Source organism: Furipterus horrens, unplaced genomic scaffold (assembly GCF_987537825.1).
Source record: "Furipterus horrens unplaced genomic scaffold, mFurHor1.1.pri manual_scaffold_13, whole genome shotgun sequence".
NCBI classification, from domain to species: domain Eukaryota; kingdom Metazoa; phylum Chordata; class Mammalia; order Chiroptera; family Furipteridae; genus Furipterus; species Furipterus horrens.
In genome coordinates this window covers 2,986,065-3,008,821 of record NW_028327183.1, presented here as the reverse complement: position 1 = coordinate 3,008,821, position 22,757 = coordinate 2,986,065, and the positions used below count along the sequence as shown (strand labels likewise).

General features: G+C 60.6%; 1 protein-coding gene across 2 annotated transcripts in view; it reads left to right on the top strand.

The window, feature by feature from the left end:
* ZNF423 (zinc finger protein 423) overlaps positions 1–22,757 on the top strand; it is a 252,049-nt gene that overhangs the window by 125,146 nt on the left and 104,146 nt on the right. The window contains exons 1-2 of one of the 2 annotated variants that reach the window (XM_090260365.1): positions 2,341–2,426; positions 18,641–21,858. In XM_090260365.1, coding sequence (XP_090116491.1) covers positions 18,715–21,858 — 3,144 coding nt within the window. In that variant the 5' untranslated portion in view covers positions 2,341–2,426; positions 18,641–18,714. Of the gene's footprint in view, positions 1–2,340; positions 2,427–18,640; positions 21,859–22,757 lie in introns of those variants that run through there. The other variant, XM_090260364.1, reaches the window with a different exon arrangement.

Here is a 22,757-nt window from a genome sequence, read left to right as displayed (position 1 = left end):
GCCGGGCTGGGAGTAGCCACTGGCTGTGCTCGCCCTGGCATTGTGCCCGCGCCCGTCCCCCCCACCACTGTGTACCCTCCCGGCCCCTCCTTGGCCTTTTACTCCCAACCCCCCCCCACCCGCTTGTCCTAATGACTTAGCCCAGGTGGCAAGTTGCGTGGAAAAACTCCTCCAGGGAAATAAGGGTCTTTGCCACCAGCCGGGGCCTCAGGTGTGTGCATAGCGGCCCCCCCGCCGGGGGGGGGGTCTGGTGACTGGTGGCTCCCCCGCCTGCAGCTGTGAGCCTGGAACAAGGGCTGTGTGCACTGTGTGCCTGTGTGTGGTGGATGGACACTCACCACCCTGCCTGCGCGGCTGTGCACATGTGACTGCATGGAATTGTGTGGGGGGGGGGGGGCGGTTCTGCTAGAACAGCGAGGGGGAGGTGTGGGCAGCACAGGGCTCTGGCTGGGGCCCCAGGAACGCATGGTGGGGGGTGGATGCACCTCCTTTGCTGGTGAAACCACGTTGTAGAGCAGAGTCGCGCACATGTTTAGATAATTAGAACAAAAGCCAAAAGAACAATTCTCCTGTTCAAAGGGATGAAGCTGGGTGGTGGGGGGGCCCACCAGGATTTGGGGGCTGGGTTGTGTCCCGTCTCCCTAGCCTTCGCTGTGTTTTGATCGCACTATTTAGAAAAGGCCTTTGTTGTAGGATAAACTGACATTGGCCTGTGTGTTTCTGCTGTGAAGTTTGCCGTGTTCCTGGGCCCACTCGGGACAGCCAGGCCATTAGGAGCTGATTAAATGCGCTAATTTTAATTTGTTCAGTGGTTACAGATGCAGAGACCTTTCCATGCCCTTTTCTTGAGGCTCTATTTATTTATTAATTTTTTTTCCTGAAAAGAGAAAGACCTTCACAACTCCCTTCTCTCTTCCCATCCCCCTTTAAAAATAAACATTTGCAAACATTTTAAACAAGATCTTGAGTCGGGAAAGACGGGCTTGAATGTGGGCTTAGCCTGTAGAAGTACCTTAAGGGTACCGGGCCACACCCCGAGTCTGTGGGGTGGAGGACACCCAGCCCGGCTGAGCATGAGCAGAGGTGATTCAGTGAAGATGGTCAGAGGCCTTAGTCTCACCTCCAGGCCTTTGCAGGTGCTGCTGCTGCTACTTGGACTCTGTTTCCAGACCAGCTGCATTGCCTTGGCTTGTTCTTACGCATCCTGCTGGTCTCCATGTAGAGGCTGCTTCCTCCAGGAAGCCCTCCTGCACCCCAGCCCAGCCTCTCAGACGCCACCGGTCACAGCAGGAATCACAACCTATAGGACATCTGTCTCCATCACAGGGTAGGGACTGGGCCTGTGGGGCCCCCTTGCACCCCCGGCACCAAGGTGCCCAGTGGGCAGTAACCACATCACCAACACCTGGCCACTAACTGGACGAGTGAATGAATGAAGGAACCAGTGGCGGGTGATGGCCACACTTCCTGAACTCCACGCCGGCCCCCGTCACGTGTCCCTGGGCCGTGGGGTGAGGATTCAGTGCTGAGTCTCCAGACACGAACATGGTAGGAGAGGGGAGTCCCATTTGCCTGGCCCGGCGTGGCCCTGCTCCCAGGCCCAGGACGCAGCTGCGGCCGGCTCTGCTGGAAACCTGACCAAAGCCCCCAGCAGGCCTGGGGGTGAGTGCTGCGTGCCAGCAACGAGGGGTGCGCCGAGCACCAAGGAGGAGGGGCCCCTCCAGTCTTGCCCGAGCGGCCGGGCCCCTCCCTGCTCTCGGAGTCCTAACACTGCCTTTCGCTCCGGTTGGGCACCTTTTAGCGAGCAAGTGGTGGGGTTCTCCCTGGGGCTGTCTGTGCAGGGCCCTTGGCCCGGCCCGCTTCTGCGGCCTGGTTTCCATTTGCTGAGAGCGCTTCCCGCAGACCGCACCCCACCCACCCCGCCCAGGGGCCTCTGAGGGGCTGTCCCCCACCCTGTCCTGGCAGCCCCTGAGCTGTCCCTGTGTTCCTCCTTCAACCTCAGCCTCAGAGACAGGCATTGGAGGGGTGCGGGCCCAGACCCCCCGTCTCTGCAAGAAACCCAGAGCCGGGGAGGGCGTTAGAACTTCCCAGGCGCCCCTGGGGCCTGGGGCCCTCAGCTGGGTCAACATCTGGCCCAGTGGCCGGGCCTTTGGCCTCCTGTCTCCTCCTCCCACCCCCACCCCCACCCCCCTCCCCGAGGCCCTTTCTTTCCCCACTAGCTGGATGCTCCGCCAAATGCTGTGGCGGGAGCAGCGCTTGGCCCATCCTTCCCGGCTGAGGCCGAGGGTGGGGATGCGTCCCGGGGCTGAGGTCACTCGTGGGGCAGCGGAAAGCGCCTCTCCAGCCCTCGCCTGCCCGCTGCTGGGTGCTGGGAACAGGAGCATCCACCAGCTTGTCCTGGGGCGCCCCGGGGAGCAGGGGACGAGGTAAGGGGGGCAGGGCTGGAGGGGACAAGGAACAAAACAGGCTGGTGTCTGCACCGGACGCGAGGAATCCCACTGGAGGCTCCCGCTCGCCGGGAAGCGAGGGGGACTCCAACCAGAAGGAAGGAGACTTTTCCTGGAGTGGGAGAGGAAGAGCAAGGGGCTGGGAGGCACTCGTGGCCGGGGAACGATCGCGTCGGGCCCTGCAGTGTTGAGGTGGGGCGGGGCCCCTGGGAAGCACCCCAATTTCTGGGTCTGGCCCTGCCTTTTGCTTCTCCCTGTGCTTCTCTGAGTGCTCCACCGGGTGGCCTCCTGCCCCTCTGTCTCCTGTGAGGAGCCTGGCTTGTGTCCCTGATGAAGGCCCAGGTGCCCTCTGGGCCGGTGCGACCCTAAGCGCTTGCGGGCGGGCCCCTTTGTGCCTTGGCTCCCACCCCCTCACACACCCTTGCGTCTGTCCCACTTCCCAGACCGTGGGTCTTGGCCAGGCGCTGGAGGCTGCCGGAGTGCCGGTGTCTGGGCCCAAACGTGCCACCCACAAAGCCAGCATGGTCGCAGAGGTGACGTGCCAAGAGGGTATCAAGACGGGCCTCTGGACTGCTGGGCACCAGACCGTGATTCCCGTGGGCCCGCGCCTGGGGGGCATCCCTGGTAGGTGGGCGGCCGTTTCTCGTGGCCAGCCTTCTCCTCGGGAAGGAGCTCCTTTCTGTTTATGTCGTAACTAAGCTACCGAGATGGCAAACTTGGGTTCGGCAATTACACAGCGTTTCAGAGGCAAATTGATAGGATAACGTGTTATTATTGGCTACTGGGTTAATAGCTATTTTGGCAAGGGTACCAATCCTGCGTGGCGTTGCTGGCGCGGGCGTGGGAATGGCGCGATGGGACAGAGGAGTGGTGGGTGCGTCTTGCACAGCGTGGGAGGACCTTGGGGCCCGCCCTCCCCCGGCAGCGCCTCCTTGGAGGGTGCTCAGCCCCGACGAGCTGTTGCTGAAACCAAGACCAGAGAGGCTGAGAGGGCAGCGCCAGGTCACACAGTGAGTTGTTGTGGGGCTGTATTTGTGGTCCCTGTGGGAATGAGTCACTTGACCTGTGAGCTCTGAAGGCGGGACAAGTGTCTTCACTCAGCGTCACGTTGGCATTGTGGGGACTGGGGGTTTGGGAGGCGCCCAGGGTAGCCTGCTCCGATTCAGGGCACCTGCTCAGCCCCCTGCCTGGAGGCTCTCCCTCCACGTCTGCTGTGACTTGCTTCCTTGCTTGCCTGAGGTCTCTGCTCAGGTGTCACCTTGTCATCTGTGTAGGTAGCATCCCCCCGCCCTTTCATTCTCCCCCCTTGCTGTTCATTCTCCCCGATTCTTCCTGGCATCCCCCTGACTTACGCCAGATGCATTTAGTGCTTTGTTATCAGTCTCCCCCCTTTGTCGTGAGGACCAGGACTCTGAGGCTCACGGCCCCATCCCCAGAGCCTGGAGCGGGGCTGGCAGAACAGGCACTTGGTGACTGATATTTGGCGCGGGGCTAAATGAGTGGGCATTGCAATGTCACTTAAAAAATGGCTGCCCGGCCACTGTGATGGCTTCTTTCTCCTCCTGGGAGACAGTGGGAGGGCTCTTGCCGTTTCTGTCCCTGAGAGGTGGCCCACAGATCCCCCTTTACAGCTCACAGGACAGCGTTTCTTCTTGCTAAGGAAGCCCAAAGGGAATGAGTTCCCCATCATTGGATGAAACCAAACCTTGATACAGAAGGGACTTAAGTACTGAGTAGGGGGGGCATGGGGTCCCCTCAAGGGCCCCTCTGTGTTTGGTTCCATGATGGGCTCCGTGGGAAGGCGGTGGGGTCAGTTTTCTTTATAACGTGACATTGGCGGCGCCTCCTCCAGCCCCGGATGGCGGTGTGAGGACAGGGAAGGGTGGGAGGTGTGGCCCGGCAGGAGCGGGGATCGCTGTGGCCAACCTCTTGTTGCCACTGACCTGGAAATGACACGCGGTAATATCTCATTGAGCCTTTCCACGTGCCCGGTGCTGGGCCATGTGCTTGACCTGGATTATCCAATTTAATCCTCGCCCCAGCCAGAGGAGGCAGGAGGCATTTGCTGCCCATGTGCCCCCTTGGCGAGGCTTAGAGAGGTCCAGTAATGTACCTGAGGTCACACAGCTGGCCACGGTGGGGCCGAGATGTGAACCCAGGCTTCTCTGGCTCCGGGGCTTCTAATGCCCTTGGGATGCAGGCTCCATGGGGTAGGGCTTTCCTGGGGTGTCGCTGCCCCAGGACCTGGAGAGAGCCTGGCTGGGACTAGGTGCTCAGTAAACACTTGGCAAATGAAAGACTGGATGAATGAATGGATTGGGTGGATGGATGATGGATGGATGGATGATGAATGGATGGATGAATGATGGATGGATGGATGGAGGATGGATGGATGGATGGATGGATGGATGAATGGGTTAATTAATTAATTAATGGAGTTTCCCAAGGTGAATGGGCAGTGCTCCCTTTTCATTGTCAGCCCCACAGGCAGGGCAGGACAAACCCAGGGGTCACACGTGTTTGCTTCGCTGGCTCTGCTTCTCCCCAGGAAACCTTACAAGGGTCTGCTGGACTGTGTCCTTCCAGTGAGACGGCACGCTGGTTTGTTGGGTAATTAGTAGGGAGGTCCCTGGTGGGGAAGACATACATGCATACATGTGTGCATGCTTACACACATGCATAAGTAGGCACAGCGTCACCCATCCATTGAGGGTGCCCCATTCCATAGACAAAAGTGCAAACCCCTCACCCCACCCCAAATCACATGGCTGCGTTTGTGCCTTTAAGAGCGTGGAGTCTCAGCTTATTATCTTAGTAAATCTATTCATTTGTTGTGCTCCGGTCTGAATAAATAAAAGCCACCCCCTTCCCTCCCTATCAGCCCTGACATCTCCTTTGTTTTAATGCCGTTCTCTGGGGGTTCAGGCTGAGGCGGGAGCTGAGCCCGGCCTGCCTCCCTGCGCCCCCTGCTCCCACATACCCTTGCTTTCACCCTGTCCCTGAGACGTTCTCTCGAATAAGAGAGTGACAAATGCAGGCCGCACTGAAGACTGAACTAATTGCTTTCTGCCACAATGTGCGGACCCCCCAGGGACCGCGGGGACACTGGACAGGCTTTGCAGAAGGCGGCCCCTCTGGGCCCTGACAGTCAGGCTAGTGGTCAAACTCATTAACTCCTGGACTTCCAGCCGCAGCCTCCTCCCTCCCGGCCCCCGAGCCTCCGCCCGACGCAGGCCTCCTCGGGTGGCTCCTGTACCTTCTTCCTCATTAGCTTTTTGGGTCACTCATTCATTAATCCATTTACCATCTGTCCATCCATCCATCCATCCATCATTCACTCGTCTATCCGTCTGTCAATCCATCCATCTCTCCATCATTCATCTGTTATCCATGCATCATCCATCTACTATTACTCATTAAACATCCATTCATCCATCCATCCATCCATCCTTCATGTATTCATGCCATAGTAGCCAAGTGCTTCCTCCAAGCCAGGACCCGAAATGCTTCTGTTCGTCCATCCATTCACTTATTTAATCTTCAAGCAGATAGTCGCTGCCAGGCATCTAGTGGAGGCTCCCAGGGTTCCTGAAATTAGGGGCTACTCAGCGTGGTCTCCAGGCAGGTCTAAGCACAGAGTACCTGTGGGGAGACCCTACTGGCATCCTCGGAAGGACGTGTGCAGGGACCATTGCAGAGCTGTCAGATGTAGGGCTGGCCGAGGGGGCGAGGCACACCCAGCCTGTTCCTAGCCCCGCGCCCAGCACTGGCTGGTGGCCTGGCTGAAACCCTCATTCGTTCCTTCGCTCATGGAGCATTCAGCAAATGCTGCAGACCTACTGTGTGCCTGGTGCTGAGAGGAGCGAGCCTCGCACTGCCTGCGAGGATTCCGCTCTCCTGAGCTGGGTTGGGGCCAGTGTCCCCTCTCACAGATGCCCTGGGAGGAGGAGGCGTCACACCTTCAGGGTGACCAGCATGTGCAGGGTCCTGGGTGATGGATTGCTCTCTGCTGGGCCATGTCAGTCTCCTCAGTCCCCTCTTGGGTGTGTGTGTTGGGGGAGGGGATTCCATAACTCCAGCCACACCGACATTTTCCGTGAGCCAGGCAGCCAGATCCTCTTGGCTCTGCCCTGGGGCAGGTCCCTCCCTCAGACCTCAAGGGCCTCAGTATCCCCTGTGCACAGTGGGTGGTTAGCTGGGCCTCAGGCTCCGCCTCTACACAATGAATCTCATGAAAAGATGTGTGGCTTAAGTGTTTCCATGCGCGCAGAGCAGCCGTGACTAATAACAGAGGAAAAAATAACAGACGGGAAGTCACCGTGGTTTGTACTACGTGCTCGGTGAATGCAGCTTGTGTGGACTCGTCCAGGCCTGTCCTCGCTCGTGGGCCCAGTGTGGCGTGAGGGGAGGGCCTGGTCACAGCAGAAGGAGGGGGTGGCCTTCAGGCAGCGTCAGCACGGGTGCCTGGGGGCCGCGATGCCATGGAGGGACCCGGAGACCGCACACTCAGTCGTGAGGTCTGGGATTTTCGCCACCCTGCCGCATATGTGGGAACTGAGTCAGGGATGGCCTCGGCCATGGCTGTCTCCAGGAGGGACGGGACTCGCCAGCCTAGCCACCGAGGCCCCTACTTCTCACTGTGGCCCTGGGCCAGTGGCCACTGTCCCCACCTCTCTGCACGAAGCCCCAACCGCAGGCGGAGTGGCCGGTCTGCTGTCACTGGGGCTCCACAGCCTGGCAATAAAGCCTGTGATGGCAATTTTTCTGGAGGCTGAAACATGAAAATCTGGGGAAAATGGGGATTTTCTCTGCTGAGTCGTGGGTTTGGATGAGTATAAAAGGCGTGTGGGCCCACAGAGCAGAGACACTGCTGCACCTGTCCCCCAGCAGGATCCTAGGGCCCTGCCCTCCTCGGGGGCTGGCCCACCCCTTCTCCCTGCCTGCCTGTGGCCAGTCACTGTCCCACCGCCCCTGATGCAGCCTGGAGGGGACCGCCACAGTATCGCGCCCAGCGGAGGCCAGAGCACAGCGGGGCCTGACCACTTTTAGGGATGCGCAGCGCAGTTTTGGGTGGCTTAATGCACTTTTTAAAGAAGCAGTTAGGGATGCATTTTCCTGGGTGTTAGTGAACATCGTACCCGCAATTTCACCAGGACAAGCGTGCAGGATTACACTGGGCCTACAGCAGGTGGAAGGACAATGCGGAGTCCAGGCCACAGTCTGGACAGTGGCCTGCGGGTGACCTGAGCAGGCAAATCCTGGCAGGGGCACCGCATGGGCCGCGGAGGCGGATCGACTGGGCTTCGGCATCCCGGGCCACCACTGCGGCGGGGTTCCTGCGCTCTGGGCCCGCGACTGGGACGCGCGCCCTGGGTACCAGCTGGGAGGGGCTGGAGGTGCAGTAAGGCATCAGTGTTGTGGCGGAGGGTGAGGTCACCGCTGCAGGCCCGGGCTCAATTCTGGGGGGACCCCCGAGTCTTAAGTGCCAACACCCCAGGCAAGGGCTCTGCCAGGGCCCAGTGGATCCAGACCCCTTGGGTTAGGGCCACTGTTGGGGGCATCAGCGCCCCTGGAGTGCCTGCTGCTGCGGCTGCAAGGTGACCTTTCGTCTCTCCTGCCTCAGTGTCCTCTTCTGTAAAACGGGACCGAGCCTGTGACTGCCTCAGAGGCTGCGGAGAGGGCGGAGGGCAAGTGTTTGGGGTGTGTCTCCTTCTTCCCCCATAATGGAGGCCCCTCAGTTCTCCAGGTGCGGGGCCACGGGGGGATCTGGTTGAGCCCAAGAGCAGCAGTTCCGGGTACCCAGGTGACAGCGGGGTGCCATGTCCCCGCAAGGGGGACCCTCCAGCCAGAAGCTGTCCCGCCCCCCACACCCTGAGCCTGGGGTCTGTCCCCATGGCTGGAATGGATGTGGCTCCCATGCAGCACCCCTCGGAGGCCTGCTCCTCGGCCCGCGGGCGGGGCTGGGAAGGGAGCTGAGGGGAGCCAGCGTGCGCTTTGTGCATCAGTGGCCTGTAGGTCTGTCCTGCCCGTCCCCTGAGCTCATCAAGGGCGCTAGCAACGGTGCCTTTGCCACATTTTGGGGAACGTGGGTCCGTGGAGACCTCACCCCTTCTGCAGAGCCCAACTTGAGTGTCCCCTGCCCTCCCAGGTGGTACCTCCTTCAGGTGCAGTCTCTCCTGACCCCACCTGGGACGACGCCATCTTGGCACCCGCTGGCCTGCCCCAAGGGGAAGCTACAGGTCCCCGCCCACTCCCTGAAGACCCCCGGGAGGCAGTGGACTGCTGTCCCCTTAGGCCCAGACGAACACCAGAGGGGGGCTGGCCCTCAGCCCTGCAGGGCCTCTGCACCTGGGGATGGGTGCTGGGAGCTGAGCAGAGCTGGCCTTGAGTTCCAGGCTGGGTGTGGTGGCCGGGGGCCATGGGGGAGCGTTGTTGGGAATCACCGTGGCTCAGAGGCTGGGCCGGGCAAGGCATGCTGTCTCATGGCAGTGGGTGGCTTTGATGGGTTTTGGGGAGAAATAAGGGATCATTCCAGACACGCTCCACAAACTGCTGTGGAACTCAGGGCCTGCGCCGGCTGTGGGTCTCAGGTGTCTGGCCTGTAAGTGGGGGTAGAGCTGGGGCCCCAGCACAGGGTCGGAGTGAGGACTTAGCGAGTTCGACGTTATGAGGAGACCGGCACGGTGCCTGGCACGCAGAGGGCTCTGCCGTTGGCGGCAGCTGGGAGGTGATTCCGGTCTGAAGTTTAAAAAGTGGCTCCGTGTGATTGTGTCCCAGGACTGAAAGGGTGCGCTGGATCCAGGGGTGCCCCAAGGACTCAAAACTAAACAGTGTTACCAAGATGCACAGCTCAGGGTGAGCAGTGGCCCTATGGTAGAGCCCAGAGGTCAGGGAGGGATACCAACAGTGGTAGGGGGAGTCCAGGAAGACTTCCTGGAGGCAGTGTCTTTGGAGGCATGTTAGCCAGGACAGAGCAGGTTTGGTAGTGGCAGTATGGGCTTCCAGAAGTGCTGCGCACCTCTCTCCCCATAAAGGAGAAAGAACATCCACTCTGTCAAAGCCTCAGATGGGGCGCAGCTCTGGCTGCCACGTGCCTTTTCCCCTGACGTTGGCAGAGGAGATGCATGAACGCTTCTTAGAAGCTTTGAAGACTTCCAGACTGTAGCGCTGACTTCTGCTGCTATAACGCAGGGAATGGAAGAATGCCATCCAAACAAGCTTAATCCCAATCACAGGATTATTTTCTTACAGAAAAGCTTCACCTATACTTAATAGTTTTAAATTGTTCCGGGTACCAATTAGACTTTTAATTTTGCTGTTCCCTCCGGCAGCTGGAGGATGTGTGTTGTTTGCGTTAAATCAGAGTTGACTTTTTTTTTGTTTGTTTTTTTTTGTGGTTCCGGGAGAGGGGAGGAGACGAAGAGACTATTTCGGGGTTTCCTTCTGGTCCTGCCAGGGTCCGTGCCTGGGGGAGAGGCGTCAGGCGTTCTGAGTTTGGGGTTCCCTGTAGGGCCGTGGTAGACGTCTCTGGCGTTCCAGCTGAGGCCCCTGGCGGCCCTCCGAAGGCAGTCGGAGGGGTTGCCACCGCCATCCAGCCTGCAGGATCCGGCGCCGAGTTAGATATGTGGACGACCCCCCAATTTCTGCAGCAGTAGGGTGAGTCTTTATTGATTCGCAGAGCACGACCAAGCAGCGCAGCATGAATTAGCAAACAGCTGTTTCCAATTTGAGTTTAGAACGGTACACAGAGGATCTCGTTCGTCTCTTCGCTCCTTTCATTTATAATGAATTTTAATCACCGCTACAGGTGAGAAGAATGTAGAAACAAGCTTGTATTTTGTGGAAGAAACAAAGGAGAGACAGATGCTAACAGATTTCCACTCTGTGATAAAAGGGATGTTTGCTGCACTTTCCATGTAATTAGAACACAGCTGTTTCCAGTCCCAGGTCCACGAACGCGGCAGAACGTGGGCTCCGCCGGCCTCTGAAGGGAGTCAACAAAAACAGTGATTCAACACCGAAAGCATTTGCTTTCTCTCGAGTCGAGCGGAGAGCCCTTTGCTCCGGGCCTCGGCCGTGTTGTTCCGAGGAGGTTCCTGGAGGTGACTTTGGAGAAGCTGCCTTCTGCCTTGAGTAGACGGGAGGCGGGCAGGGGGATGTCGGGGTGCGAGAGAGGCCCAGGCCTGGCGGCGACAGGGAAACCTTTTGAACCCCTCCACTAGTAACGAGCACCCCCTCTTTGGGGCGCCTCTAGTAGGGGCAGGTTGGGGGGGGGCCCTTCTTTCCCACAGGGCCCCATCAGCACCGTCCACTTCCAGTGAGTTCGGTCACAGCCAGCTCTCGGGCGAGCTGATCATGCTGGCTTCCATTTTTTTTCCTGGTCTGTTTAATTTCTGCAATAAAAGTCAAGCTCAATCGCATTTTCAATATCAGTACTAAGTAAATTTGTCTAAGGGATGGAACAGCGGGCAGGCTGCGTGTTTGGTGAGGTCGGACGCTCCAAGGGGAAAGGCACGTGCCTCCCTCCTGTCCTGTGCGTCCGGCGGCCCTTCGGCGTGACAGTCCCGCTCAGGTGAGGGGGAGGGGTGTCTGGGAGTCGTTACCATCTGTGTGTCTACGAACGATCATTTTAAGGCAACACGGGCTTTTTCTGTCATACTGAAGTTCCTAGCTGCGACCCACTGCCCGCCCCCAAAGTCACTTCTGCACTTCCTGGTCTTGGTTACCCCAGCTCCCCACTTTGGGAACCAAAATCTGCGTGCGTTTCCTGGGGCTGCCGTCAGAAGCTACCGTGGGCTCTGTGGCTTAAAACAACAGAAGGGACCCCCTGACAGTTCTGCGGGCAGCAGTCTGACGTGGTCTCGCTGGGCTATTGCGCTGTCGGCCGGACGCGTTCCTCTCTGGAGGCTTGAGGGGCAGAGCTGTTTCCTTGCCCTGCCAGCTTCTAGAACGCCCCCTGCCCCCCAGAACTGGCTTGTGGCTGGTGTCCTCCTTCTGTCCTCCAGGCCAGCCACCACGCCACTCGGCCCCCTCTCTGGCCTGCCTCTGGTGCAGGCCCTGCTCGCAGCCTGACGCGTCGGCCGGCACGTGGGGAAAGCGGCCAGCTCCGTCGGGACAGGACTTGGCCTTTGTGGCAGGTGGGGTGTGGCCGTGGGACTCCTCCAGGCTCACCTTGAACCCCAGGGCCTGGCACGGCGCAGGTGTGTGGTGAGCCTCGAGCAAGGGGGAGCAGCTTCTACAGTGAGACAGGCCGCGGGGTGGCAGCCAGGGCCTGGAGAGGCAGTGCGGTCTAGTGGTGAGTGTGTGTGTGTGTGTGTGTGTGTGTGTCGGGGGTGGGGGGCTTGGCACTGGCCACTTGCCAGCTCTGTGTGCCCAGGAAGTGGCTTTCCCTCTTGGAGCCTCAGTCTGCAGTGAGGAAGAACGGAAGGGTGATTGTACCCTCCTCATGGCGATGCTGTGAGAACCAGAGGAGAAAATGCTGGCTTATAGAAAACATTCCATAAACAGCAACTCCTGTTTATCTATGGGACACTTCCCCCCCCCCCCCGCCTTGCACTGTGTCAATTCTACATGCCTGGGTGTGATGGAGTCGGGGTGTCTGGGAGGGATGGCCCGCGCTGGCACCTGGTGGAAGGCAAGGGACGGGCAGGCACTGCCCACTTCCCGTCTGTGACCCCCCTGTCCCCGGCCTAGTCTGAGACTGGATTCTGCCTCGGAGGACCGAGTCCCTGGAGAGGAGGCAGTGAGGGTGTCTCACCCAGCCTGGAAGCTCTGGTCTGGTGGCCAGCCCCCCACTGTGGCCGGGGGCCTTGCTGTGAGGGGAGCGTGGGGCCTCTCAGGGAAGCTCATCACTGTTTGCTGGACACAGCTCCAGGCAAAGGCCTCAGAAGTCCCCAGTCCGCCTCTGTCCCAGCAGCAGTGGCCCAGAAAAGAGGGATGACTTCCCTAAGGCCCCCCACCCCTCAACGGTTCTGACTCTGGGGCCAGGGCGCCTCCAGCCGCAGGTTCCCCCGCTGCACCAGGTTTCCAGGGGGTGCAGAGCAGAGAGCCAGGCGGGCGAAGGTGTGAAGTTTCCCAAGAAGAGATCAGCAGTACGCCCAGGGGGCCGGGAGCTGTTTGCATCATTTCACGTCTGGAAAGCCACCCGGCAGGTCCTGGCTGCCTCTGTTGGAAGTGTGGTTGGGGTCTGCGCTGAAGCCCGTGTGCGGCTCGCAGCTCTTGTCACCTGGGGCTCTGGGGGCGCTGATCTGCAGCCCCAGGCTGCCGGGTTCTTTGGCGCCCACTCTAGGCAGGCCCTGCTGTCTACCTGGCGTGGAGCTGACCCTCCCCTCCGGCTAGAAACCCCTCTCAGAGCGCAGCACGGCTCCAGGGTATCTCCCCCGTCCTGTCCTTGGTCTCTGCTGGCACAACAGGACTTGGGGGACCCTGTCCCAGGTCCCCCTTTTCAGAGAGGATGGGCCACTCCTTTCTTGGCGAAGGAAACCTGATGGTTAAAGACGTGTTCCCGAGCCCTGGGTGCCCAGGACCCTTCCTCCAGTTTGCTCAGTGCCCTTTGACATGACGTCCATGCGCACCTCTGTTCACGGCGGACAGCCGTTGGTTTCAGTGCTCGTTTCTTCTGAGCCCAGACCTGGCCCAGAGGCTTTCGGAACACAGCGCTCTCGGCCACCACAACCACGTACCACGCCTGGGCGTCCCCGTCCTCTCCGGACCCTCTGTAGCACGTGGGATCGGTGTCCGTGCGTCTGGAGTTGGGGCCCCTTTCTCTGAGCTGGGCCACAGTGACTCACACCCCTGGGCTCCTTCCTGATCGGGGCAGCCCACTGGGTCTCAGCCTGTGGGAAGGGGTCTCCTTGGCACTTTTCATTTTCCCAAGGAAACGGGTGAATGGCGAGGAGACCTTCTGGGGCTTGGCGAAGAACGGTCAGGCCTTTACGCACGAGACAGTCTGAGTGGTTGGAATATTGTACAAAATGGCCTTTATATTTACCCAGAGGGGGCTTTGGAGACCAGAATTCCCCCTTTCCGTATTCCAGCGGAGGTGGCCGAGGCCCAGGTCTCCTGAGGACTCTGTACTCCATCCTCTTCTGTCCCCAGCATACCTACCACAGGTGCCTTGCTTGCTCTACATCAGCCTTCCTCCATGGTCTGGAACATCAGGTCATTTCCAGTAACTTCTGTGGTGCTGCCTGGCCTGGAATGTCCTAGAAACTGGAGCTGCCTGGGCATCCTGTCTTCTCACCTTCCCATCCGCAGCAGGGAACCTCCCAGTGTTCTTTTCAGAACCGTTTCTCTTGCATGCCTTTGGTGACAGGGGGCTCACTCCCGTATTACTCTGTCCCGCATGGCAGTAAGCGCCCCTGTTTCGGCTCACTCCTGTGGACCGGCCACTCTGCCTCGCCCGTCCGGGCACTTCCACGGCAGCCCCCACCCGCGCTCCCTGTGACAGGAGGTGGCAGCCACGTGGCTGTGTCCTGACAAGGGGCAGCTGAGGCCGCGCAAGCTTGGGATCCACCCTGCTCGCCCTGCCGTGAAAGCCCAGTTCATGTTCTTCTTTTCCACTCAATTGAATTTTTATCAAAATTTCTCCTTCTCTTTTACGCTTGTTTGGGTTTTCTTCTGGCAGCAGACAGCCAAAGGCTCACAGAACCCGTTCCCTGTCAGGCCTTTGTGAAGAGTTAGTCATATTCAAGTGACTTCGATCTCCATTTGAAAGTGATTTTTCTACTTTTGTTATATTTCGTTGTGCTCTTGGGGAGGGGGAAGCCGAGGCCCTGGCAGTAGTCGCTGTTCCCCACAGATCTCCCGTGTCAGAGCCCCTCCCAAAGGAGAGGGGCCGTGCCGGAGCCCTGAGCAGAACCTGGCTGGCTGGCTGGTCCCTGGCTCTCCTGCCTGCTTGCTGTGTGGCCCTGGGCAGGTTACTGAGCCTCTCTGTGCCTCAGTTTTCTCACCTGCAAATGAAATAGTAAGTGTATCTGTGCTTGGGCTGCTGAGGGGGCTGAATGAGGTAACGCGTGCAGAGCTCTTAGAAGGACGCACAGCACACAGGAAACTCTAGACGAGTGTCCACTCGGAAGTAAGAAGGGAGCTGGTCGAGCTGGACTTTTCCCTGGACCTGCCTTCTCCCCGAGTCCACTGAAGGGACCCTGAACACCGCCTTTGCCCTGTTCCTGCACACGAGGGGACCGTCACCCCTGTAAGGAAGGGCCCCCTCTTCTCGCTGCCAATGCCTGCACACACATCCTGACTCTTCGGCCAGGGCGCGAAGCTAAGGGCCCCCAAAGCAAAATGCGTCTGAGGCTGAGCCGGCAGCAGCCGAGGTTGGATGTCACGAGAATAAAGGCTCTTGAACCGGGCAACAGGGCTTTGGGGCCTTTTCTGGTCAGCGTGCCCTTTTCCCCTGCCTGGGCCTCTCTGTCAGGCGCCTTATTTCCACTTCCGTTCTGATGATAATAATCTCAGCGCTTGCTCAGTTCGTCGCTCCCAGAATAATGGGCTTTGCTTTAGGTTTGAAACTTGTTTGTAGAAAGATACAGCCGACCAGGCAGCCCCACAACAGCCCTGGGGGACCGGGCACCTAGCAGGTCGATTCTTTCTCTCGAAGCCTGGTGGGACCAGGGTGAGGGGATGCTGTGCCCCTGGAGGACACAGAGCGCTGGCTCGCACGGCTGGGACACCTGGCCGCGTGACAGAGCGCACGTCACTCAGCCTTTTGCGCCTCTGCTTCCTCAGCTCAGAGATGGTACGGGGTTCGCCTCTGTGAGGGTGAAGGGACAGGCATTGCAGGGGTGGACGCGCTTAGCCCAGCGCTGCCACTGGGGCGTGCTCAGTCAGTGCATCGAGTCGGCCAAAACGTTCGTTTGTTTTTTTCCCATAAAATGGCTCTAGTAGCGCTTACTTGCCTTTAACTTCATTCGAAACAATTTTGTTAGATTGTATCGTGACAGCTGTCACATCAGCGTGCATTTTTAAAAAAATCAAAATTGGTCGATTTTTGTGTAGCCCCTTTAATATTGAAGCTGGGAGAAAATAAGGGACGTTTCTGGCGTCCTGTATTCAAGAAACGTAAAAACGCAACTGAAACTTAAAAAAGATTCGTGCCGTGTAAGGAGCAGGTGCTGTGACGGATCAGATGCGTCAGGAGTGGTCTGTGAAGTTTCCTGCTGGAGATTTCTCGCCGGGTGATGATGCTCCGCGGTCGGGCAGACCAGGTGAAGTTGAGAGCGGTCAAATCGAGACATTAATTGAGAATAGTCCACGTTCTGCCACACGGGAGACAGCCGACATACTCACAACATCCAACTCAATAAGGTTATTGGTGAACATGAAAAATGTGTCTTTTATTTTACGGGAAAAGCTGAACGGACTTTTTGGCCAGCCCAACAGCCGCTGATGTTGTCGTCACGAGTGGTACGGATGGGCGCCATTGTTATTATTGGCCAAGCAGTGCTTTTTCTCTGCTAGCTCTCCCGGTGTGTTATCGGCACACCGTACAGCTCACTTGTTTAAGTGGCAGTTCTGGGACTTATAGGGCACATGCAAAGCCACGCGGCCCTGCCACGGTCCCCTCTCAGGGTGGTTCCCTGACCCCCGAAGGCTGCCCTGTGCCCACGCACAGTCACGCCCTGCTCCCCCCACGGGACCCCCACAGACCTCACCCGCCCGCTAAGCTGCTTTCTGCCTCCACCAACGTGCCTTGTCTGGGGGTTCCCGTAAACGGCATCGCGGGGACTTCCCCCGTGGATTTTTCTCATCCGGCCCTCACAGCGGTTCTCCTTTTTCAGCTGAAGAAACGGACCCTCCAAGGGTAACAGGCATGTTCCCAGGCAGAAGGATAAACACGGGGCTTGGGGCGCAGGCGTCTGCTGTCCTCGGGCAGGCGGCGTGAGGTTCGAGGGCAGATGAGTTCTTCCTGCACCTCACTGGCCTCGGTGGGCCCCTCCCTGAAATGAGGACGGAGGGCTAGTCCCCGTCGTCCTGTTACGGAGGGCTCAAAGGAGATCCGGACGGGGCTGCACTGGAGGCCGGACACGTGGTCCCCTCTCCCTTTGTCCCCTGCACGGGTGTAATCTTCTTCAGCTGACCCACAGGGCCTCATCCAGACCCACATTCTGGTCGGGGGGGCCGACTGGACAGTCCTGGTGCAGTCACCTCCTGGGGCAGCCCACGGTGGCCGTGCCTCAGTTTCCTCATCAGTGCAATGGGCGGGGCCTGGTTTCCCCCATCGGTAGTCGTGGGAAAGTGCTTAGCAGAATTGCTGGGGGCACAGGATGGGCTCCATGGCAGCCTGAGTGAGTCGGAGTCAAGACACCAAAACAGTGAAAAGCTGGTTGAGCCTTGCCCAGGGGCGGGGGCCCAAGCAGGCCCCCCAGCTTCCCTCGCTCCAGCCACCTCCTCCCTTGGGTCCCTTTGTGCCCCATGGGGCCCAGCGGGCAGGAGCTGGGAATAAGCAGGCAGGGCCTGGCAGCATCTGCGTCCCTGTGGTCGGAAGGGCCCTGTAACGTGAGGCCCCCAGGGGAGCAGGTGCCTCAGTGTGGGAGGGCGTTCTGGGAGGGAGGTGCCCGTGCCAGGCTGGGGGGCTCGGGGCCGGGAGCTTTGCTAGCAGGGCCTGTGGGCATCGGGCAGATCTTCACACGGTCAGGGCGGGGGTCCTGGAGTGGGGGGCACAGCCAGGGAGCAGGCTCGGAGCCAGCCCCGAGGGACCCCGCCAGGCACTCGGCCGGGTTTGCTGCCTCTTGCTGTCTGGGGGTTGGGCTGGAACGGCAGAGGAGCCGTGAGGAGCCGGTGTCCCCTGGAACGTGTGAGTGCGATGCTGGTGTTTGCAGGTGAGCGTGCGTGAGTGACAGCGGACGGATGGATGTGTCCGCCTGGGAGAGTATGTGGCTGGATGCGACGTGGGCGTGGCTGTGTGTGTGTGTAGGTGAGTGTGTGTGTCTAATTTGTGGGTTGTGGAGGTGACGTGTGAGCTGTGTGTGTGTATGCCCCCCCGCCCCCCCGCCCCTGACCTTCTGGAGTGTCTGGGTGGCCCCTGCAAGACTCTGGGCTGCGTCTGGGAGGCTGAGCTGGGCTGGCTGGGCCGGAGAGGCAGGCGCTAAGGTTGATTTCCTTGGAGTTACAAGTGCAAGGTCGGTGTGGCCAAATCTGAGCTTTTGTCTGTCTCTCTCCTGCTCGGAACTGCCTGTGGTCCGTTTCATTCATTATTAAGTTTTAAATCCGACGAAACTTGAGCCACGGAACTCTGCTGCCCTGACTGGCTGGGCCCGGCCCCTGCCACGTCTCGGGAACTGCGCTGGCTTTATTGGCTGCGTCCTGTGTGCCTGTGTTTCTCCACAAATAGCCAGTGTTGTTTCCTCTGAGGCTGGATGGGCTAGGAAAGACCAGGGCATAGGGGTGGGGGTGGCCTCTGTCCCTGGGGAGGGTGGGCCACACCAGGTGTCTGTGCAAGGTGAGCCCCCGCCACCGCATCGCATGACAGTCGATTTAAGGGCCCCCTCGGCTCTGAGCTTTGTGGCCACCTCGGTCCTGGTCCATCCCCTAATCTCTGTCACCACCAGGCCATCTCCCAGGAGCCGGGCAGACTTGGGTGAGTCCTGGGGAAGAGGGGAAGCAAAGGAAGCAGCCCCCTTAGCTGGAGCTGGGAACCTGCAGACCCTTTTCAAGTGCCCTCTGCCTGTGACTCCCTGCCTCATTTGCGTGTCCGCCCCCAGAGGGAGCCGTTTGGCTTCATCCGCCCCCACCCCCAGACAGCGGGATGCAGCCGCGTTCGTCATCACGCATTGTATTTTCTTGCAAACTTTTGCCTGTGCCCCTGAAGACCAGTGGGCTTTCCCACCAGGACCAGGGCTTGGAAGGGAGGCAACCCCAGGCCTCCGTCAGGGAACAGAACTTGTCTCATTTCCAGTGACTTTGTCCAGGCTGCCGCCTGCATCCCCCACATCATGGAAGTGGCCACAGGGGTACCTAGTCCAGCGAGACCCAGGCAGGTGTTGCCGAGGGGAAAGGCACGACCCCTCCGTATCCTGCTGGCCCCTGCCACTCGCTCCGCAGGCCACTGGCTTCCGGCCTCCCCCCGTCCCCCGCCGCGCCTGCCCAGCGGCACAGCTTCAGCCCGCGAGCTGTCGGGAAGCCGGCCCCGTCCTGGTCTCCCGGCGGCCCCGGGAACTGCCTCTGATCTCTCTGCCTTCCCCCTGCAGATGGTGACGACGACCCGCAACTCTCCTGGGTGGCCTCGTCTCCCTCCAGCAAGGATGTGGCGTCACCCACGCAGATGATCGGGGATGGGTGCGACCTGGGCCTGGGTGAGGAGGAAGGGGGCACCGGCCTGCCATACCCCTGCCAGTTCTGCGACAAGTCCTTCATCCGCCTGAGCTACCTGAAGCGTCACGAGCAGATCCACAGCGACAAGCTGCCGTTCAAGTGCACGTACTGCAGCCGCCTCTTCAAGCACAAGCGCAGCCGCGACCGCCACATCAAGCTGCACACGGGCGACAAGAAGTACCACTGCCACGAGTGCGAGGCGGCCTTCTCCCGCAGCGACCACCTCAAGATCCACCTGAAGACGCACAGCTCCAGCAAGCCCTTCAAGTGCTCCGTGTGCAAGCGCGGCTTCTCGTCCACCAGCTCGCTGCAGGGCCACATGCAGGCGCACAAGAAGAACAAGGAGCACCTGGCCAAGTCCGAGAAGGAGGCCAAGAAGGACGACTTCATGTGCGACTACTGCGAGGACACCTTCAGCCAGACGGAGGAGCTGGAGCGGCACGTGCTCGGCCGGCACCCGCAGCTGTCGGAGAAGGCCGACCTGCAGTGCATCCACTGCCCCGAGGTCTTCGTGGACGAGGGCGCCCTGCTCGCCCACATCCACCAGGCGCACGCCAACCAGAAGCACAAGTGCCCCATGTGCCCTGAGCAGTTCTCCTCCGTGGAGGGCGTCTACTGCCACCTGGACAGCCACCGGCAGCCCGACTCCAGCAACCACAGCGTCAGCCCGGACCCCGTGCTGGGCAGCGTGGCCTCCATGAGCAGCGCCACGCCGGACTCCAGCGCCTCCGTGGAGCGTGGCTCCACCCCAGACTCCACCTTGAAGCCGCTGCGGGGCCAGAAGAAGACGCGGGAGGACGGGCAGGGCTGGCCCAAGGTGGTCTACAGCTGCCCCTACTGCACCAAGCGGGACTTCCACAGCCTGGCCGTGCTGGAGATCCACCTGAAGACCATCCACGTGGACAAGCCGCAGCAGAGCCACACGTGCCAGGTCTGCCTGGACTCCGTGCCCACGCTGTACAACCTCAACGAGCACGTGCGCAAGCTGCACAAGAGCCACGCCTACCCGGCGGCGCCCTTCGGCGGCCTGCCCGCCTTCCACTGCAACTACTGCCCCGAGACGCTGGCCGACATCAACGGCCTGCAGGAGCACATCCGCGCGGCGCACTGCGGCCCGCACGCCGGCCCGCCCGACGGCGGCCGCGCCTTCTTCTGCAGCCAGTGCTCCATGGGCTTCCTGACCGAGGCCGCCCTCTCCGAGCACATCCAGCAGGCCCACTGCGGCGCGGGCAGTGCCAAGCCGGAGTCCCCGGGGGCGCGGCCCACGCAGCCCTTCCTGGAGGTGTACTCCTGCCCCTACTGCACCAACTCGCCCATCTTCGGCTCCATCCTCAAGCTCACCAAGCACATCAAGGAGAACCACAAGAACATCCCGCTGGCCCACAGCCGGAAGTCCAAGGCGGAGCAGAGCCCCGGCTCCTCCGACGTGGAGGTGTCTTCGCCGAAGCGGCAGCGGCTCTCGGCGAGCGCCGACTCCATCGCCTCCGGCGGCGAGTACCCCTGCAACCAGTGCGACCTCAAGTTCTCCAGCTTCGAGAGCTTCCAGGCCCACCTGAAGCTGCACCTGGAGCTGCTGCTGCGCAAGCAGGCCTGCCCGCAGTGCAAGGAGGACTTCGACTCGCAGGAGGCGCTGCTGCAGCACCTGACGGTGCACTACATGACCACGTCGACCCACTACGTGTGCGAGAGCTGTGACAAGCAGTTCTCCTCGGTGGACGACCTGCAGAAGCACCTGCTGGACATGCACACCTTCGTGCTATACCACTGCACCCTGTGCCAGGAGGTCTTCGACTCCAAGGTGTCCATGCAGGTGCACCTGGCCGTGCGGCACAGCAACGAGAAGAAGATGTACCGCTGCACGGCCTGCAACTGGGACTTCCGCAAGGAGGCCGACCTGCAGGCGCACGTCAAGCACGGCCACCTGGGCAACCCGGCCAAGGCGCACCGCTGCATCTTCTGCGGGGAGGCCTTCGGCACGGAGGTGGAGCTGCAGTGCCACATCACCACGCACAGCAAGAAGTACAATTGCAAGTTCTGCAGCAAGGCCTTCCACGCCGTCCTCCTGCTGGAGAAGCACCTGCGGGACAAGCATTGCGTGTTCGACGCGGCCGCCGAGAACGGCACGGCCAACGGGGTGCCCCCCGCCACCGCTAAGAAGGCCGAGCCCGCGGACCTGCCGGGCGTGCTGCTTAAGAACCCCGAGGCGCCCAACAGCCACGAGGCCAGCGAGGATGACGTGGACGCGTCCGAGCCCATGTACGGCTGCGACATCTGCGGGGCGGCCTATACCATGGAGGTGCTGCTGCAGAACCACCGGCTGCGGGACCACCACATCCGGCCGGGCGAGGACGAGGGCTCGCGCAAGAAGGCGGAGTTCATCAAGGGCAGCCACAAGTGCAACGTGTGCTCGCGGACGTTCTTCTCGGAGAACGGGCTCCGAGAGCACCTGCAGACGCACCGCGGCCCCGCCAAGCACTACATGTGCCCCATCTGCGGCGAGCGCTTCCCCTCGCTGCTCACGCTCACCGAGCACAAGGTGACGCACAGCAAGAGCCTAGACACGGGCACCTGTCGCATCTGCAAGATGCCGCTGCAGAGCGAGGAGGAGTTCATCGAGCACTGCCAGATGCACCCCGACCTGCGCAACTCGCTCACGGGCTTCCGCTGCGTGGTCTGCATGCAGACGGTCACCTCCACGCTCGAGCTGAAGATCCACGGCACCTTCCACATGCAGAAGCTGGCGGGCAGCGCGGCTGCGTCCTCCCCCAACGGCCAGGGGCTGCAGAAGCTGTACAAGTGCGCCCTGTGCCTCAAGGACTTCCGCAGCCGGCAGGACCTGGTGAAGCTGGACGTCAGCGGGCCGCCCTACGGCCTCTGCGCCGGCTGCGTGGCCCGCAGCGCCAATGGACAGGGGGGCGGCCCGGCCCCGCCCGAGCCGGCCGAGCGGCCCTGCGCCGGCCTCCGCTGCCCCGAGTGCGGCGTCAAGTTCGAGAGCGCCGAGGACCTGGAGAGCCACGTGCAGGGGGACCACCGGGACCTCACGCCAGAGGCCAGCGGGCCCCGGAAAGGCGCCCAGACGTCACCGGTGCCCCGGGTAAGTGCGGCCGCCCGGCCTGACCCCGGCTACCCGCGGAGCCGCCGGGCCGAGCTCGGTCCTTCCTGGCGGCGCTGTCTTCAGCAGCCCGGGGAGGCGGCTCCGTCGCGCCATGGTCGGGCACCTCCGTTCTGCGGTGGATCCGTCTGAGCCCCAGGTCCTCTCCAGCTGCGTGGGCGCGTCTGTTCTCGGTTTCTCTGGGCCTCCTCTGCCAAGTCCTCGTCTGTGAAAGGGGCGGACCTGTGTCGACCCGAGAGCATTGTTGGGAGGGGCCGGGACATCGTCCGGGAAGGGCCCGGATAGTGTGTGGCCCAGTCCCGGTGCTGCCGTCTGCGGGATCAAGGGGGACAGCTTCTTCACCTGCTGGGTGGGTCTCCTGCCAAAGCCACTCTGCTTTTTGGGTTATGGATGCAGGAACCTTTAAATTATTTATTTCCTTACTTATGTTTAGAGAGAGGAGAAGGGAAGGAGAAAGAGAGGGAGAGAAACGTCCACGTGTGTTGCCTCTCATGCTCCCCCAACTGGGACCTGGCCCGCAACCCAGGCCTGTGCCCTGACTGGGAATCGAACCGGCGACCCTTTGGTTCACAGGCCGGCACTCAATCCACTGAGCCACACCAGCCAGGGTGATGCAGGAGCCTTTGGCACTTCAGAGCCTGGCGTTCAGGGCTCCGCCGTGCTGTTAGCCATCGTCACCAACATCATTGCAGTTGGTGCGGCTGCTGGTACCCGGGAGGCCCTGGGACGGTTCGGTTACTGTTATCACAGTGATTGATGGGTTCATCCATTCGTTCATCAGATGTGTCCTGAGCACCCATTGTATTTGGGATACCTAGCAGCCAAGGAGGAAGTCAGAAAGAGACCCTGCCCTGGGGGGATCCCAGACCAGGGGGGTCCCA